Below are 19,983 nucleotides of genomic sequence, written 5' to 3'. Positions count from 1 at the left end.
ATGAGTAATTTTATATATTAGAAAATCAATTTTCAGAAACCTTTGAAAGTGGAAAGTGATATTATATGATGCAAACATGCCAAATAAATTCACTTATTTCTATTCATTTATGTGGTAAGCAAAAAAAAATAAAGTGCTAGCAAAATTTATAACCTGGTAAATACCTGTTTAAAGTTGTGGAATAGCTCCAGCAGTTTCTTGAACTTTTTTAAAACCAATGCGCTTTTTTGTTTGTAGTAATGCAAGCTCTTTATCATCCAGTCGTACACAACAAATGCATGCTTGTAACTGGATCCGAAATCATTTGGAGGACCACCCAGATACTTCACTGCCCAAACAAGAAGTCTATGACGAATACAAGTAAGTTGTTGCTGCCGAAGATCTGACAAACAATGCTGTTTTTCATCTGAAATGTATATTCGCAAACGCAATTTAATCAGGGTATCATAACTATGCATTGCATTAATAAATTATTTTTCTGTAAACCTATATGCTTTCTATCAATGTTCCATTTTTATTTGTCATTATTTGTCATAAGACTTTTCCTGATTTAATGATTTCAGATTAATTACAGACAGATTTTGTAAGCCTGAAAAGTCATTTTTGGGTTTTATTTGTGATCTTGAAAATTATTTTCACTTCTTTTGTTTGCTTTTACATGATGTAACTGGAGTAAGTCATAATAGCAGTTCTAATTTGTCTTCAGTCCTTTAATGAATAATGTCTCAATTTATCTAATAATTTTTATTAAATCAAGAATAGGTATGGCAATGTTAAGGGATACTCATCTGACATTATATGTGTAATACTTAACTTGATTATATGGCAATAGTTATTTATTCTTAAAAGTACAGCATGTTTTTGGATTCACAGTTCCTCTGTTGATGAAGCATTTTATAAAAATATAAGTTGATTCCAGTTGATTATTTGGATCTTTTCACTCAATATATTGAAGTGTTGCATTATATACACTAATAATTTCCTTGCCATTGTTAGAAAATTAAATCTGGATCACCTACAGCTACCCAGATTTATGAAAGTAGACTGGGATGTCAAGCTATTTGTTTGCTTGGTTAACTTCTGTTCAGGGTTGTAATTTTGGTTTTGAAGAAGAATATCAGACTTGTGAACCAATGGCCTGAAATTGTTATGTATGTTGATTTCAGTATGAAGGACTAAAGATGTGCATTTTGGTTGATCTACTGGATCCTGTTGTGCGTGCACAAGGATTGCAAAAACAGAATCTTGAGGTTTTTTTTAAAATTTCACTACCTTTCACTTTTTTTATCAAAGGACTTTAGAACTGAAACTCTATTTGTCTTCTCCACATTTCTTCCAGTGAAATGAAGTAACATCTAACGTTTAGACTGGGACTGCCATAAGATTTTGGATGGAGAGAAATTTGAGTATATGCAAGAAAATTTCCTTCATTATGCAGCTGAACATACTAAGAAGGACCAAAATTTCACCTTTTCTTGGGAAATAAGGCAGGGCAAATGACTGAGGTGTCAGTGAGGGAGCACTTTTGGGCAAGTGATCGGAATTCTGTTGGTTTTAAAATAGTTACACAAAAGGGATAGACCCGATCTAAAAATTAAAGTTCTAAACTGGAGTAAGGCCAATTTTGAGGGTGTTAGGCAAGAACTTTCAAAAGCTGGTTGGGAGAGGTTATTTGCAGGTAAAGGGGCAATTATAAAGTGGGAGGCTTTCAAAAATGTGATAATGAGACCCCAGAGTTCCTCAGCATGTTCTGTTAGTGTGGAGGGAAGACTGGTAAATATAGGAAATCCTGGAAGACTAGAGAAATTGAGGTTCTGGTCAAGAAAAAGGAGGAGGCATATGACAGGTAGAAATGGCTGGGACCAAGTGAATCACTCAAAGTATACTCCAGAAATCAGGAGGGCACAAAGGGGGCATGAAGCAGCTGTGGCAAGTAGGGTTAAGGAGAATACAAAGGGATTCTACAAATACATTAAGGACCAAAGGGTGACTAGGGGCCTTTCAAAGTCAGCAAGGCTGCCTTTATGTAGAAGTACAGGAGATGGGTGAGATACTAAATAAGTATTTCATGTCAGTATTTACTGTGGAGAAGGATGTGGAAGCTAGGGAGCTTGGAGAAATAAATAGTAGTACTTTGAGTGTCCAAATTACAGAGGAGACGGTGCTGGATGTCTTAAAACATGTAAAGGCAATAAATCCCCAGGACTTGATCAAGTGTGTCCCAGAACTTTGCAGAAGTGGTTACTGGGCTGTTTGCTGAGATATTTGTATCAGCAATGGCCATGAATGAGGTGTCAGAAGACTGGGGTGTGGCTAATGTGCCCTTATTCAAGAAAGGTGGTAAGGAAAAGGCAGGGAACTACACACTGGTGAACCTGATGTCACTGGTAGGTAAGTTGTTGGGGGGTTTCTGAGGGACAGGATTTACATGTATTTGGGAAGGTAAGGACTGGATAGGGGTAGTCAACATGGCTTTATGTTTGGGAATTCATGTCTTACCAAGTTGATTGAGTTTTTTGAAGAAGTGACAAAGAAGATTGAGAGCAGACCAATGAACATTCAAATATATGAACTTCAGCAAGACATTTGACAATGTTCTGCATGGTAGACTGGTTAACAGGGTTGGATCACATGGAATCCAGGGAGAGCTAGCAGTTTAGATACAAAATTAGATTGAAGGTCGGAGACAGTGTGTACTGGTGGAGGATTGTTCTTTGGACAGGAGGCCTGTGACCAACAGTGTGCTGCAAGGATTGGTGCTGGCTCTGCTGCTTTTTGTCATTTTATGTAAGTAAGTGTCGGAGGAATGCTAGGTAAGTTTGCAGAGGACACAAATTGGGGGTGTAGTGGACAATGAAGAAGTACCTCCAGAACACAATAGGACCTTGATTAGATGGGCCAATGGGTTGAGGCGTGGCAGATGGAGTTTAATTTAGAAAACTATGAGGTGCTGCATTTTGGAAAGGCAGTTCAGGGCTGAATTTATACAGTTAACAGTAAGGTCCTGGGTCGTGTTGCTGAACAAAGAGACCTTGGCGCACAGGTTCATAGTTCCTTGAAAGTGGAGTCACAGGTAGATAGGATAGTGAAGAAGGCATTTGGAATGCTTGCTTAATTGGTCAGTGCATTGAGTATAGGAGTTGGGAGGTCATGTTGCGGCTATGCAGGACATTGGTTAGACCACTATTGCAATATTGCCTGCAATTCTAGTCTCCCTCTTTATAAGAAGAATGTCTTGAAATTTAGAAGGGTTCAGAAAAGATCTACAAGGATATTGCCAAGGTTGGAGGGTTTGAGCTTTTGGGAAGAGGCTGAATAGGCTGGGGCTATTTTGCCTGGAGCACTGCAGGCTGTGAGGGGTGACCTTTTAGAGAGGTTTTTCAAATTATGGACATGGCAAATAGGCAGAGTCTTTTTCCTAGGACAGAGCAGTCCAAAGCTAGCAGGTTTTGGTCATGGATTTAAGGTGAGAGAGGAAACAATATAAAAGGGACCTGAGGGGCAACTTTTTCACACAGAGAATGGTGCATGTATGGAGTGAACTGCCAGAGGAAGTGGAGGAGGCTGGAACAATTACAACACTTTAAAAGGCATCTGGATGGATACATGAGTAGGATTTAAGGGATTATGGGCCAAATTCTGGCAAATCAAATGAGATTAATTAAGGATCTCTAGTTGGCATGGACGAGTTGCACAGAGGTCTGTTTCTGTGCTGTACAACTCTGACTGTGCAGAACTTTTTCTTTCTTGAATCTATCTGTAGTATATGCATAATCAGTTATTTTTTAATGGAGTAAAGGTTCAAGTAGATTCATCTGTAGACTAAAATTAGAATATTGGTTTGTATTATTCCAAACAAATTAGGAAACCAGATTTCTTTTGAAATGTGAGTTCTTTTCTACTGGTGTTACGTTGAAAGCTGTAATTGTCCTCCAGAGTTTCCTCCCTTATCTTGCGCAGCTGGTATGTATTACTGTTAATTTATTTTTCTATCACTTTAGTCTTCCTGATTGAAGGCATAAAGTTCTTGTAAATATTCATTCATTAACATCACAGCCAGATTAATTGGTAATTGTTATAATTTAGCACACTGTGGGCACTCAAAGTCATGACACAAGAGATTTGAATTTATGCGCGTAATTCATCACCAGGTGTATTGTCATTCTAGCTGCACCATTAATAAAGACTTTCTCTGTAGGAAAGGCACATTGGCAGAGAAAACAACTATGGCACTGTGAATCATCTCCTGGTGTCCAGCAATTGAGAGGCATTGATAAGTGGCTATCTTGTTTCTTTTTAATGTATGAGAACGGAAATCACCTTTTTTAGTTGCAGTGTGACCAAATAGAATTTCACATTTTATTTTCCAGAGGCTATTGTGACAATCTTGGTTATAACTCTTTAAGTGCAGCTGACTTTGGGAAGGTTATGAGGAATGTCTTTCCAAACATGAAAGCTCGACGCCTAGGCACGAGAGGCAAATCAAAATATCCTTTTAGCGTTGTTCTGATATTAGAGTGCTAATGTCTTTTTTAATTTGAGTAACAGCATTCCTGTATGACCCCAGTGAATGATCCTGTTAAGGACTGTTAATGTTTCAAGCAGAAATTGGAACAGCTAGCAATTTACCAGAAACTATGACAAAATTTCAAGTTTATAACTATAACAAACTTGTAGAACATCAACAAGACTTAAACTCAGTGAGAACTATTAACACTCAAATTACCCTCTAAATGCAGTTCTGCTTTTTATTTCCCCTCAGAGGTGCCTTATTTCATAACATCCTTAAGATTCATTTACTTTCCTGAGACCAACTCAAATAGTACATTACAATTGTTCAGAATTCATATTTATCCTCAGTGTTCCAGCGACTTACCAAGGTAAAAGATTTAATAAGGTCCCTTCCATTATTTTTTGGATAAGCAACCTTCCAATTTCTTTACTGACTCAGGATTTTGGATTCTACATTTCCAGAACTACCCTTCCTGCAGGTTTCGCACAGTGGCTTAAAACATTTGAAAACATCCTTGGTTTTTAGCTGCACAAGTTCTGATTCTGAACTGCAGCAAACTTAATTATCATGTCATGATCATAGATGATGGTAATACTAAATAAGTCAGATCTCAGTGAGACCTGGCTTGATGGATTGCAAGTTTTTTTTTTCCTCTTTTTGCTTACTTTGATAGTCAGTCCATTAACAAATTCGTGCAAAAGAAAGTGTAAATTGTGTTGCACCATCCAAGAACTGTTTGAAACTCTCTTATTAAAAAATCAAAAAGAATCAACCATTTCCCCACAACCTCAACAGTCAAAACTCAGTGAAAGATTACTCCTGTCTCCACACTGTAGCTCCAAGATCAGTTTGCTGAATTATAATTTGTCGTATTTGTGCTGTTTACCAGTGTTTTCCCTACTGAACTTGCATTTAAAATTCAATTTTTAATGCTGAAAAGACCATGCTTCTAAAACACATGAACTATGACATTAGGCATTCATAACAATACGCAAAGAAAATTCTTTTTGAATAGATCATTACAATTTTGCATGTAACTAAGCAACTGGTCCTGAAATCCTCCTTGTTTTGTCATAGAGAATATTACTACAATTGCCCTTTCCATTTATAAAAAAATTTAAATTACTCAATTTAAAATGTTGGACGGAACAAAAATTTCATCTTTGTAACTGTTCTATTGCATGAATTGCCTATCAGCAATAAGCTACTTACTTACCTGTTGATAATCTGCGTGATCTTAATGTAATGATAAAGTATTGCTTTAATTTTTGAAGGAAATGTGGCTCTTTCATTGGACTTAACAATTGACCTATCTAGCAGGTGAATTAGAATAATGGTATGCAACTCTGTAACAGTGAAGGAATGCATGTTATTGTCCAGATTTTTTTTTTGTAGTTTTTGCTGAGATATGGAAACATTTGATACATTGCCGTTTAGGTTCTGGCACGCACCTATAATATCTTGCAGCAAGCTCTCTGACCTTGGAACCGTAGAAGGTTTATGGTATGTTCTAAGAGAGAGAGCATAGATGAGGAGAAATGATCAAATGCTCGGAAACAAAAAAAAACTACATGTATTGGGATGGATTTCAGATTTATAATGCCAAAGAATTTGTTGTGAAAAGGCTACAGATGCAGATTTTATACTTTTTCTCCCTAATTTATTAATGGGGTTGTCTTCTATTTTGCATTTATCATTTCTTCTTTGATCCCCTTAAAGTTCCAATTCATTGAATTCAAACTTGATATAATCCTTTGTTTTTAAGTCTGTGTTCTACTGTCATCATACTTACTTTACTTAGAATAAAACTATGCTGTTTTGACCTTAACTCCTTGAAACATATTGCTATAGTGGTCTGAGGAAAAAAGCTTTTGTTCATATGCCATCGCTACCAAGTCTGGATTTTCACAAAACTGGAGAAGGGGTAATTATCTTCTGTAATCAAGACTATTAAGATGTAAAATTTAAACAGTACTATAATGTGATAAGTCTAATGGAAAACAATAGAAGAATTTATAGATAGCAAACCTAAAACACAGATTTACAATGATCTTCTCCATTTGTTCTATGCTCAAATTACAATTAAATTCTCCCTTATTCACAATGGAAGAAGAGATACTTTCTCTGTCCACAGATGCTGATAGCCTTTGAGTTTCTCCACTTCATTGGAGATCTGAGACAAAACGATGGCAATATTTTGCTTTTATTATTAGGGGAATCATTTGGTTCCTAGATTGTCTGTCTGTGTTTTGTTGACTCTTATCCCTTGTGCTCCATATAATTTCCATTATTCACAACAGCCATAACAATTATCAATTTGCACTTTTCTGATAACATCTATGGATGATACCTTCACCTACATGACTGTTGAAATCCTCATGTGTACTTAGATTTCTTAAAATCCACTTCCATCAACCTCCAGTTTATTTCACATAAACTCTATCTCAACCAGAGTTTTGCCGAGGCTCACGCTTCTGTCCTAATTGTGCTGAGAAATGCAAGTTCTTCTTAAATATTGGAGCAATCCATGTTATTTCACACTCAATGATAATCGGAACTGCAGATGCTGAAGAATCCAAGATAATGAAATGTGAGGCTGGATGAACACAGCAGGCCCAGCAGCATCTCAGGAGCACAAAAGCTGACGTTTCGGACCTAGACCCTTCATCAGAGAGGGGGATGGGGTGAGGGTTCTGGAATAAATAGGGAGGGGGGGGAGGCGGACCGAAAATGGAGAGAAAAGAAGATAGGTGGAGAGGAGAGTATAGGTAGGGAGGGGATAGGTCAGTCCAGGGAAGACGGACAGGTCAAGGAGGTGGGATGAGGTTAGTAGGTAGGAAATGGAGGTGCGGCTTGGGGTGGGAGGAAGGGATGGGTGAGAGGAAGAACAGGTTAGGGAGGCAGAGACAGGTTGGACTGGTTTTGGGATGCAGTGGGTGGAGGGGAAGAACTGGGCTGGTTGTGTGGTGCAGTAGGGGGAGGGGACGAACTGAGGCTGGTTTAGGGATGCGGTGGGGGAAGGGGAGATTTGAAGCTGGTGAAGTCCACATTGATACCATTGGGCTGCAGGGTTCTTAAGCGGAATATGAGTTGCTGTTCCTGCAACCTTCGGGTGGCATCATTGTGGCACTGCAGGAGGCCCATGATGGACATGTCATCTAAAGAATGGGAGGGAGAGTGGAAATGGTTTGCGACTGGGACGTGCAGTTGTTTATTGCGAACCAAGCGGAGGTGTTCTGCAAAGCGGTCCCCAAGCCTCCGCTTGATTTCCCCAATGTAGAGGAAGCCACACCGGGTACAGTGGATGCAGTATACCACATTGGCAGATGTGCAGGTGAACCTCTGCTTAATGTGGAAAGTCATCTTGGGGCCTGGGATAGGGGTGAGGAGGAGGTGTGGGGGCAAGTGTAGCATTTCCTGTGGTTGAAGGGGAAGGTGCTGGGTGTGGTGGGGTTGGAGGGCAGTGTGGAGCGAACAAGGGAGTCACGGAGAGAGTGGTCTCTCCGGAAAGCAGACAGGGGTGGGGATGGAAAAATGTCTTGGGTGGTGGGCTCGGATTGTAGATGGCAGAAGTGTCGGAGGATGATGCGTTGTATCCGGAGGTTGGTGGGGTGGTGTGTGAGAATGAGGGGGATCCTCTTTGGGCGGTTGTGGCGGGGGCGGCGTGTGAGGGATGTGTTGGCAACCAGCTTGTAACTGATGTCCATTTCAAGCCCGCCGACTCCCACAGCAACCAAGAATACACCTCCTCTCATCCACCCTCCTGCAAAAATTCCATCCCCTATTCCCAATTCCTCCACCTCCGCCGCATCTGCTCCCACGATGAGGCATTCCACTCCCGCACATCCCAGATGTCCAAGTTCTTCAAGGACCGCAACTTGCCCCCACAGCGGTCGAGAACGCCCTTGACCGCGTCTCCCGCATTTCCTGCAACACAGTCTTTGCTATTAATATACTCCAGTACATAAACATTACGTTAACTCAAAGTGTGCAGACATTCACTACTGCAGTCTGTTTTCTCCCGCTACTGAATGCATCCATCTTTGTTCATTAACGTCATGCCAACAAGTCAACAAATACGTTCTTCCATCCTGCCATGTGTATAATTTTCAAATTGAATGGCTGCAATAAAAAGCTCGATCTAAACAGTCTGAAATTTTTATCCTTAAATTTTTTCCGAAAATGTTGAATAGTTCTGATCAGTATAAACAACTGTCTCAGATTATTAGCAACATAAATGTTGCAAGTTCGAAGTTTCCTTCTCAGTTGTGGAATATTCTTTTGTTTTTATTCATTCATGGGATGAGGGCGTCACTGGCTAGGCAGTGTTTATTGCCCATCCCCAATTGCCTAGACGGTAGTTCGGAGTCACATATAGGCCAGGCCAGGTAAGGCTGGCAGTTTCCTTCCCTAAGGGACATTAGTGAACCAGATGGGTTTTTCCTGACAAATGACAATGGATTCATGATCATCATTAGACCCTTAATTTCAGATTTTTTAAAAATTGAATTCAATTTCACCATCTGCCATGGCAGGATTTGAACTGGAATCCCCAGAATGTTATGAGTCTGTGGATTAACAGTCCAGCAATAATACCACTACTCGGCCTTCATCTCCCCTGTTGATGATTATTCAGTTTTCTGGAAAAATATCCTTTGGTTCTTTCTATCTTCTTGTCATCTTGTGAGAGTACAGCACTGACACCCACATCACTGGCATCAATAGTCACCTTGAATGGCTTAGTGTGATTCAGTGTGGCTAACACAGCTTTCAGGCTGTCAAATTCCTTCTGACAGTCCACCGTCCACCAAAACTTCCTTCAACAAGTCAGTCAGTGGACCAATCACACTGCTAAATTTGCTACAAAGTTCCCATGAAAACAACTGAGCCCCAGGAATCATTGTACTTCCCTCTTTGATGGTATGGGAAACTCAACTCTCCAATAAACTTTGTTTTCACATCCCGTGTAGCCATTTGTCCATGTCCAACGACATGGCCCAGGAATGTGATGAGCTTTTGCGAACTCAGTGATCAGCTGTTTATTGGTTTTGAGCAGACTGCTTGGCACCTGTGTCTCAATCTTTCTTCATTTGGAAAATAAAAGGACAGAAAGTAACCTCAAAGCCATAGCATCGTCACAGTCATTTAAAAAAAATGTTCACCGTGATTCCAAGCACACAGCATCTGCCCACTTAAATGGGCGATCTGGCATTGACCTAGGTACCAGAAATGACATTGGTAAACTCAACCATGTCAACTCTGCAAAGCCCTATTTTCAAGCAGTTAGATCTTGAGAGAAGTGTCCCACTGACTATTCAAGCAACTACCTACCACAGTCATTCAGACTCCTATCTTGCAGACAATACCCTGGTTATGTCCTGTCCCCTTTGTTGGCCAGACCTGCCAGACACCCTTTTAAGACAGTTGGGAGTCATCAACGCTAATTCCATAATCCCATGAAGTCTTATGGCATTGGTCAAACATAGGAAATAAAGCTTTCTGATTTACCACTTACTGCCTCCCCTCAGCAAAAGAATAATAGCTTCTCCATTTTGAGCATTACTTAGAGGAAGCACTGTCAGTTGCAAGGACAAACAATGTACTGGGAGGTGGTTACTTAATGTCACCCTAGATGTGGTTTGGTAGCATTATTGATGGAACTGACCAAGTCCTAAAGGACATAGCTGCTAGATTAGGTCTGTAGCAAGTACTGAGGCATACAATAAAAGTTACGTAGATTTGTGAAGACAACTTCAACTATCTCCTATGTCTGTCCGAGTGTCGGTATGAGTGACCACTGCAGTTAGTGCAGAGACTAAGATCCCCCACCCTCTTGAGGATTGCCACCATCTCTTTGTGTAGTGTTACCACTGTGCTAAATGGGCAGATGCTTTGAACAGATCTATCTACTCAAAGCTGGTTATCCATGAGGCACCACAGGCCGTAAGCGGCAATAGAATTGTATTCACTCGCAAGCTGTGGCTTTAGGCCTGGCACATTTGCCCCACTTTACTATTGCCATTAAACTGGGAAATCAATGAAGAACAAAGAGGGCAGACAGAAAAATGAGGTGTCAACCTGAAGTTTCAACTCGGGGCCACTGGCATGCCAAACAGCGTAATTAGCGTGCCAAAAATACTAAGATCTCACACACTACAGATCTAATCTAAGCTTTGAAGTCAGTCATAGAAATATACAGCATGGAAACAGACCCTACAGTCCTCCTATCCATGACTACCAGATATCCTAAATTTATCTAGACCCATTTGCCCCCTGTCACCAAGCCTTTCTTAGTCATACACCTATCCAGATGCCTTTTAAATGTTGTAATTGAACCAGCTTCCATCACTCAGCTCATTCCTTACACACGCCACCCTCTGTGCGAAAACACTGCCCTTCACGTTCCTTTTGAATCTTTCCCTCTCGCCTTAAACTTTTGCCCCTATAGCTTTAGCCGCCCCTACCTGGGCAAAAGACCTTAATTATTCACGCTATCTGTGCCCCTCATGATTTTATAAACTACTAAGTCATGCCCAGCCTGTTTTTAAATGTTTTAAGGATGATCAGGTGTGCAGATGAGGGTAGTGAAGTTATGGATTTCAGCCAAGTTATTGACAAACATAGAAAATAGATGCAGGAGTAGGCCATTTGGCCCTTCGCGCCTGTACCACCATTCTATAAGATCATGCAATTTCAGTATCCCACTTCTGCTATCTCTTCATACCCCTTAATCCCTTTAGCTGCAAGGGCTTTTTCCAGCTTCCTCTTGAATATATCTAATATGCCCCCAGCAGGATTCTACAGGTTCATGACTGAGTGAAGAAATTCTTCCTCATCTCAGTCCTGAATGCTTACCCCTTATTTTGAGAGTGTGACCCCACTTCTGGACTCCTCAATGTCAGGAACATTTTTCCTTCATTTAGCCTGTCCAGTCCTATCAGAATTTTGTTTCTATGAGATTCCCCCTCATTCTTCTAAATTTCAGTGAATACAAGTCCATTTGATCTAGTCTGTCTTCATATGTCAATTCTGCCATCTCAGGAATCAGTCTGGTGAACTTTCACTGGACGCCCTCAATAGCAACAATGGCCTTCCTGAGACTTGGAGATCAAAACTGCGCACAGTGCGCAATGTGTGACCTCACTGAGGCTCTGTATAACTGCAGCAAGACATCCTGGCTCCTGTACTCAAATCACGGTACTGTGAAGACCAGCTTTCTTCACCATCTACTGCATCAGCATACAAACCTTCAGCAACTGTTCCAACATCACACTCGGGTCTTGTTGCACTTCAGCAACACAATGTCCTGCATAAGGTTGGGTGGCACGGTGGCTCAGTGGTTAGCACTGCAGCCTCACAGCGCCAGGGACCCAGGTTCGATTCCAGCCTTGGGCGACTGTCTGTGTGGAGTTTGCGCATTCTCCCCGTGTCTGCGTGGGTGTCCTCCGGTGCTCCGGTTTCCTCCCACAGTCTAAAGATGTGCAGGCTAGGTGGATTGGATGTGCTAAATTGCCCATAGTGTTCAGGGCTGTGTGGGTTATAGGGGGGCTGGGTCTGGGTAGGATATATCAAGGGGCGCTGTGGACTTGTTGGGCCGAAGGGCCTGTTCCCACACTGTAGGGAATCTAATCTTCTTTAAAAGTACATGGGATCCAGGGTAACTTGGCAAGTTGGATCCAAAATTAGTTTGGTGATAGAGATAGGGGATGGTCGTTGAATTTTGTTTGTGTGACTGGAAGCCATGTCCGGTGCAGGACCATGTGTAACACAAGGATCCGTGCTGGGTCCCTTTGTGATATATATAATGGACATAGATGAAAGCGTGAGGACAATGATAAATAAGCTTGCAGATGACATGAAGATTGGCAAGGTAGTTGTCAATGGCTTCAGAACGATAGAGAAGGGTTGCTCAGATGAGCAGATCAACAGTAGCTGGATTGTAGCCAAGAAAAGCATGAGGTGATGCATTTTGGAAGTGGCCCAGTCAAGGGAGTCCTCAATGAGTGGCAGGATACCAGGAAGTTCAGAGGAACAGAGGGATCTTGTACCCTTCTCTGTCCATCCCCAAGGGCAACAAGATAGGTTAATAAGGCATACGGGACTTTTGCCTTTCAGTCAAGGCATAGATTATGAGAGCAGGGAGGTTATGTTGGAGCTGTATAAAACTTCAGTTAGGCCACAGCTGAAGTACTGTATGCAATTCTGGTCACCACATTATATGTGATTGCTCTGGAGGGTGTGTAGATGACATTTCGAGGCTGTTGCCTGGGTTGAAGAGTTTAGCTATGATGAGAGGCTGGAAAAGCTCGGGGTATTTTCTTTAGAGCAGGGGAGATTTACAGGGCCCCGATTGAGGCATTTATAATTTTCTAAATTGATTGTGTGGATAGAAGGCATCTGTTCCCTTAGTTGAGTGGTCAATAATGAGGGTGCGTAATTTTATGATGAAAGGCAGAAGGTTTTAAAGGAGATTGAAGGAAATGTTGTTCACCAGAAGGATAGTGGGAATCTGGAATGTACTGCCTGGGGGTTCCGTTAATGTGGGAAATCTCGCAACCTATAAAAAGTACTTGGAAGAGCACTTGAAATGTCATTACGTTCAAGGCTGTGGACCAAATGCTGTAAAATAAGACTAGTGAAGATTGAGTAGTTTTCGGCATTGCAGACTTGGTAGGCTGAAGGACGGCTTCTGTTCTGAGATTCTGAGATTGGACCTGTGAAAGGCTGCTGAGTTATAAATTCAAAGGCAATGAACTCCATATTCTCAAAATTTTCTGGTGAAAGAAAAGCAAAATGGTCACCCCTGTGAAGCGAGTTGGGAGGTTGATATTTCATGATTAATTTTGTTATTATTACAAGAGAAGTATATTCAAAGATTAATCTATCATTCTCCTTAACTATAAATGATGCAGCTTTTAGTGGAATAACCTGTGACTCTGCTTAGCCTCATTTGACAAGGAAATGCACTATGAGATTGTGAACAGAACGAAGGGAAGACATTTGTGTGTGAAAATTGCAAGACCACTTGGAGACCTGTGTTTATCTCATTTCTATTCACAGAGCCAGATTGTGAGAACTTGCAACTTTGCAACTGACTGAGTGGAGTTTACATTTCCTAGATTGCTCAGTCCTCAGTGAAAGAAAGTAGTGTTATCAACAGAGGAAGAGTCTGAGAGAGTTACAAAGGGAATGAGAAACAAAGAACAGTTTATCGGGTTTCCTGGTTTTTTGTTTAAAGTTGTAGTACCTCAGAGAAGAAATTGCATTTGATTAGTGAAATCTTTGTCTTGCAGTTCACTTCTGTAATAGTGCATGTTTACATTTTTGTAGCTGTATAATCACTTCGAATTTTACTTCTGAATATCCTGAAGCTTGACTGGATAAAGACATCTCTGAATCTCACTCTGTAAACACACTTATATCTTTGTATTGGATAGCCAGTGACACCCACATCCCTTAAGTAAATTAAATAAAATAAATGCAGCAGCAAAATTATGCACAGTAAGATCCCAAGAATAAAATTGATTCCAACTGGATAATCTGTTCAATCAGAGATGGGAACTGCAGATGCTGGAGAATCCAAGATAACAAAGTGTGGGGCTGGATGAACACAACAGGCCAAGCAGCATCATAGGAGCACAAAAGCTGACGTTTCGGGTCTTGACCCTTCATCAGAAAAGACCTACATTCTAAAGTTAGATGAAACTTTCAGCTGCCCTGGAATATTCTACAAACTCTGGTGGCAAAGAAATTTTGGAATATTAATTGATTGTCCAAGGAAGAGCTCTGTTAATGACTTATCAATTATCATTTTGATTTGGTGTGTTATTTGTCTGAGATCTAAGTTGACATAGCCTTCTGACTCTCTCTTGCCCGTCTACTGCCTACAAGGTACAAGTCAGGAGTGTGACAGAATAGTACCCACTTGCCTGAATGGCTGCTGCTCCAGCAACATTCAAGAAGCTTGACAGCATCTAGGACAAAACAGTTTGCTTGGTTAACATGGCACCTGATTTGAACAAAAACCACTGCCTCTGCTACCATGCACTGCATCAGCAGTGTGTATCATCTAAAAAATACACTGCAGAAATTCGCCAAGCTTCTCAGATAGCACCTTCTAAACCCACAACCATACTGTCTTGAAGGTCAAGGGCAGCAGACAAATGGGAGCACCACTGTTATTATTAAAAAACAATTTACATTGAAGCGTTATTATTTCTCCAGAAATGGACATTTGACACCATGGCCATGGCACCCGCATGGGCCCCAGCTATTCCTGCCTCTTTGTAGGTTACGTGGAACAGTCCCTCTTCCGCACCTACACAGGCCCCAAACCCCACCTCTTCCTCCGGTACATTGATGACTGTATCGGCACCGCCTCTTGCTCCCCAGAGGAGCTCGAACAGTTCATCCACTTCACCAACACCTTCCACCCCAACCTTCAGTTCACCTGGGCCATCTCCAGCACATCCCTCACCTTCCTGGACCTCTCGGTCTCCATCTCAGGCAACCAGCTTGTAACTGATGTCCATTTCAAACCCACTGACTCCCACAGCTGCCTAGAATACACCTCCTCCCACCCACCCTCCTGCAAAAATTCCATCCCCTATTCCCAATTCCTCCGCCTCCGCCCCCACGATAAGACATTCCACTCCCGCACATCCCAGATGTCCAAGTTCTTTAAGGACCGCAACTTCCCCCCCCACAGTGATCGAGAACGTCCTTGACCGCGTCTCCCGTATTTCCCGCAACACATACCTCACACCCCGCCCCCGCCACAACTGCCCTAAGAGGATCCCCCTCGCTCTCACACACCACCCTACCAACCTCCGGATACAACGCATCATCCTCCGACACTTACGCCATTTACAATCCGACCCCACCACCCACGACATTTTTCCATCCCCTCCCCAGTCTGCTTTCCGGAGAGACCACTCTCTCCGTGACTCCCTTGTTCGCTCCACACTGCCCTCCAACCCCACCACACCCGGCACCTTCCCCTGCAACCGCAGGAAATGCTACACTTGCCCCCACACCTCCTCCCTCACCCCTATCCCAGGCCCCAAGATGACATTCCACATTAAGCAGAGGTTCACCTGCACATCTGCCAATGTGGTATACTGCATCCACTCTACCCGGTGCGGCCGCCTCTACATTGGGGAAACCAAGCGGAGGCTTGGGGACCGCTTTGCAGAACACCTCCGCTCAGTTCGCAACAAACAACTGCACCTCCCAGTCGCAAACCATTTTCACTCCCTCTCCCATTCTCTAGATGACATGTCCATCATGGGCCTCCTGCAATGCCACAATGATGCCACCCGAAGGTTGCAGGAACAGCAACTCATATTCCGCCTGGGAACCCTGCAGCCATATGGTATCAATGTGGACTTCACCAGTTTCAAAATCTCCCCTTCCCCTACTGCATCCCTAAACCAGCCTAGTTCGTCCCCTCCCCCCACTGCACCACACAACCAGCCCAGCTCTTTCCCCCCCCCCCCACCCACTGCATCCCAAAACCAGTCCAACCTGTCTCTGCCTCCCTAACCGGTTCTTCCTCTCACCCATCCCTTCCTCCCACCCCAAGCCGCACCTCCAGCTACCTACTAACCTCATCCCACTTCCTCGACCTGTCCGTCTTCCCTGGACTGACCTATCCCCTCCCTACCTCCCCACCTATACTCTCTCCACCTATCTTCTTTACTCTCCATCTTCGGTCCGCCTCCCCCTCTCTCCCTATTTATTCCAGTTCCCTCTCCCCATCCCCCTCTCTGATGAAGGGTCTAGGCCCGAAACGTCAGCTTTTGTGCTCCTGAGATGCTGTTTGGCCTGCTGTGTTCATTCAGCCTCGCATTTTATTATCTTGGAATTCTCCAGCATCTGCAGTTCCCATTATCTCTGACATTTGACACGTTTGTATTAGTCAGTCAAATTTATGGTATTGCTTCAGTCATTGTGTTGTTTGCTACTGAGTGAAAAATATTCTCTTTTTTAAAATTTTGTTTAAATTATTTTAGCAGGTTGTACTCCTTTTCACTGATGTGAACCGCATTCAAATGGTTTTGAGGTGGAAAATAGCAAAACACTGCCTGTTGAACTGTTGCTCTGCTCAACTAAGATTTTAAAATATACTTAAAAGACAAGTCTAGTTAACTATTACAATTATCATCTATTATAATCTAATGTTGGGTTATGTTGCTTTCTAGTCTGAAGGATCACATTCTGCAGACCACCTGCAGAGCATTGAAGAAGAGGTCAGATCTGCAGCTTGCAGTCTGGTATGTGAGTGGGCCCAGAAAGTATTAATCCGAAAATTTGATTCAGTGACTGATCTAGCTCGCTTCCTTGTTACCAGTCACTATATTGGCACAAAGTCTGTCGCTGCATTGTCAGTGATGGCAGGTGCAACTTCAGGTGAGTAACTGGTATTTATTAGAATCTTACCCAGCCTATCTCCAAATAACTTCCTTAAACTAATACTGCATGTTTTATTTAATTTGGGTAAGATGGTGAGATATGTAGCTAAAACAGAAAATGTTGGAAACACTCAGCAGATCTGGCAATATGTGGAGAGAAATCAGAGTTCATCTTGGTCAACCCGAAACATTAATTGATTTCTCTGCACAGATTCTGCCAGATCTGCTGAGCTTTTCCAGCAATTCCTGTTTTTGTTTCTGATTTACAATATCCGCAGTTTATTTTTTGATTTTGGTTAAGTATGTAGTTTGTTGCAAAGGTACTTTTGATTTGATATTATTGGGAGAACTTAAGTTTTGAAGGATTGTCAAAACTATTTATTTCAAGTCTTGTGGAATTACCTAGTATAGTTTTTTTAGAAGTGATCATTGAAAGTTCATTGTGGACATTGGAGATCTATTTTTAACAAAGCTTCCTGAAAATCATACTGCTGGTGATAACTGTTTAACTGTTTAATTTGGTGTAGACCCCCTATTGAGACTGCCTGATTTAATAGAAGGAAAGTCTGCCGAAAATAAGTTTGTGACAAGCTGATCTCTTTTATATTCGAAAAGAAAACCTATTTATTCCTTTTGAAAGAATGATTGAAGAAACATTTCAAGATTGTTTCCTAAGCTGTAAGACTTCAAAAGACAACTGTGCATGATTAGAGGCTTGAGAGCTTATGTCAACATAAGAATAACAGTCTAGAGAGCATTCTACACTTTATCAATTTGCCTTCAAGGTTAGTTCTTTCAGCACAGGTTTTTTTTCAGAAAGCCAATATCCTCAAGATTTTTTTTCTTTTTGGTCTATAAACTCAAGTGGAAGTTAGACTGCTGTACATCTGAAATACCAGGAGTTTTGCATCTTGGAAAAAAAAATCTGGTGCAAGTGGATCTCTCTCCCACTGCAACTTTCTTGTAATCTCTTTGGCCTTGAAACTGCTCGACCACATCCTGAAGTAAACCAGGTACTACAGCCACATCACCTTTCTTAGTACCTGCCTGCGGAACCAGATCAATCCCAATGGACTACAGTCCACATTCAAGCCTTCCCAATTTGGCCCCACCCGTGATAATGTCTACGTTCATAACATTGAGACCCTTCAGAAGCATTTCTCCATGCAACTCCTGAAACATACTCGCAGCAATGTGCCAGCATCTCCAGGCACTACAATCAAGCCTACCCCCATTCAGAGCCTCCCTCTCCCAGACCTGAAAAGGACCTCTCCTGTTTTTATATTCTTATATCCACAACCTGAACTCTCAATTCTAGTCAGCTTTACTGGACACAAAAAACCATAAGTACAGTAAACGTACTGGTGCCACCACACAAAACGGGCTACCTCCACCTCCCAAAACCCCAACCCTACCCAAGACCTTCCCCACAATATGCCCGCTGCCATTGACCATGTGGCCACTGTCGGAGCAACCGCAGATGACGCCACGTCCTCCACTGCCGGGTACACCACTTTCGGGACAGCGAACGTCATCGACGCCGCTGCTGATGCCACCGCCTCCATTCCTGAGGCCAACACTGTAGACACTGAAGACACACCTACCGTCACCACTGCTGCCACCTCCTACCCTGCTCCGCTCACCGCCTCCACAGCCAGCAGCTCCAGAGGAGACTGCAGCACCCAGCCCTGCCGAATCTTTACCATCCCCCCCCCAGACCTCCCCCTTACTGAGGACAAATGGTCAGTCCTCAGTAAAGGGCTCACCTTATTTCCCCCTCCAGCCACACGTCAACGAATACCAGTCACGTTTAACATTGAGCAGTTTTTCTGCCACATTCACCTCCACGCTTACTACTTCAACCGTGAGCCTAACCCTCCCTGTGCAGACCCCTTCTCCCATCTCCAACACACCCCTCTTCCTGGACACCATCCCAAGGCCTCCCCTACCCTCCCTCGACCTCTTCATCTCCAACTGCCGTCGAGACATCAATCTCCCCAGCCTCTCCACCCCTCTTACCCACTCCAACGTCTCTGCCGCAGAATGTGCAGCCCTTTGCTCCCTCCGCTCCAATCTGAACCTCACCATAAAACCCACGGACAAGGGAGGCGCATTTGTAGTATGGCGTACTGACCTCTACATCGCCGAGGCCAGATGCCAACTCCCCAACACCATCTGCCGCCCCCTTGTCAAGCCCACCGACTCCCACAGCAGCCTCAAATATACCTCCTCCCACCCATCATCCTGCAAAAATGCCATCCCCTATTCCCAATTCCTTTGCCTCCGCCACATCTGCTCCCAGCATGAGGCACTCCGCTCCTGTATATCTTAGATGTCCTCGTTTTTCAAGGACCGCAACTTACCCCCCTTATGTCTCCTGCATTTCCCGCAACTCATCCCTCACACCCCCCCCCCCACAAATAATAACCAAAATAAAATACCCGTTGTCCTCACGTACCACCTCACTAACCTCCAGATCCAACGCATCATCCTCCACCATCTGTAATCCAACCCCACAACCAAACCCATATCTGCTTTCCAGAGGGACCACTCTGTGTGAGACTCCCTTGTCCGCTCCACACTCCCTTCCAGCCCCACCTCACCCGGCACATTTCCTTGCGACAGCAGGAAGTGCTACACCTGCCCTTGCACACACACACCACCCCAACCCCCACCCCCTACCCCCATCCCAGGCCCCAAGAAGACTTCCCACATCAAGCAGATGTTCACCTGCACATCTGCTAATGTGGTATGCTGCAGACGCTGTTCCCATCGTGGTCCCTTCTACATTGGGGAAACCAAGCGGAGGGTTGGGGACCACTTTGCAGAACACCTACACTCGGTTTGCACTCAACAACTGCACCTCCCAGTCATGAACCATTTTAACTCACCCTCCCAATCCGCAGACGCCAGTCCATGCTGGGCCTCCTGCATTGCCACAACAACGCCACGTGAAGGTTACAGGAACAGCAACTCATTCCGCTTGGGAACCCTGCAGCCCAATGGTATCAATGTGGACTTCACCAGCTTCAAAATCTCCCCTTCCCCCACCGCATC

General features: G+C 43.1%; 1 protein-coding gene across 2 annotated transcripts in view; it reads left to right on the top strand.

Moving 5' to 3' along the window:
• The window catches only part of LOC125467216 (DNA-binding protein RFX7-like), a 77,916-nt gene that overhangs the window by 39,426 nt on the left and 18,507 nt on the right, over positions 1-19,983 (top strand). The window contains exons 4-7 of one of the 2 annotated variants that reach the window (XM_059639200.1): positions 262-360; positions 4,371-4,491; positions 6,357-6,437; positions 16,717-16,924. In XM_059639200.1, coding sequence (XP_059495183.1) covers positions 262-360; positions 4,371-4,491; positions 6,357-6,437; positions 16,717-16,924 — 509 coding nt within the window. Of the gene's footprint in view, positions 1-237; positions 361-4,370; positions 4,492-6,356; positions 6,438-16,716; positions 16,925-19,983 lie in introns of both variants that reach the window. The other variant, XM_059639199.1, reaches the window with a different exon arrangement.

The sequence above is a fragment of the Stegostoma tigrinum genome, chromosome 33 (assembly GCF_030684315.1).
Source record: "Stegostoma tigrinum isolate sSteTig4 chromosome 33, sSteTig4.hap1, whole genome shotgun sequence".
Lineage (NCBI taxonomy): Eukaryota > Metazoa > Chordata > Chondrichthyes > Orectolobiformes > Stegostomatidae > Stegostoma > Stegostoma tigrinum.
The sequence above is the reverse complement of the archived record's forward strand: the minus strand, read 5'-3'. Positions and strand labels throughout refer to the sequence as shown.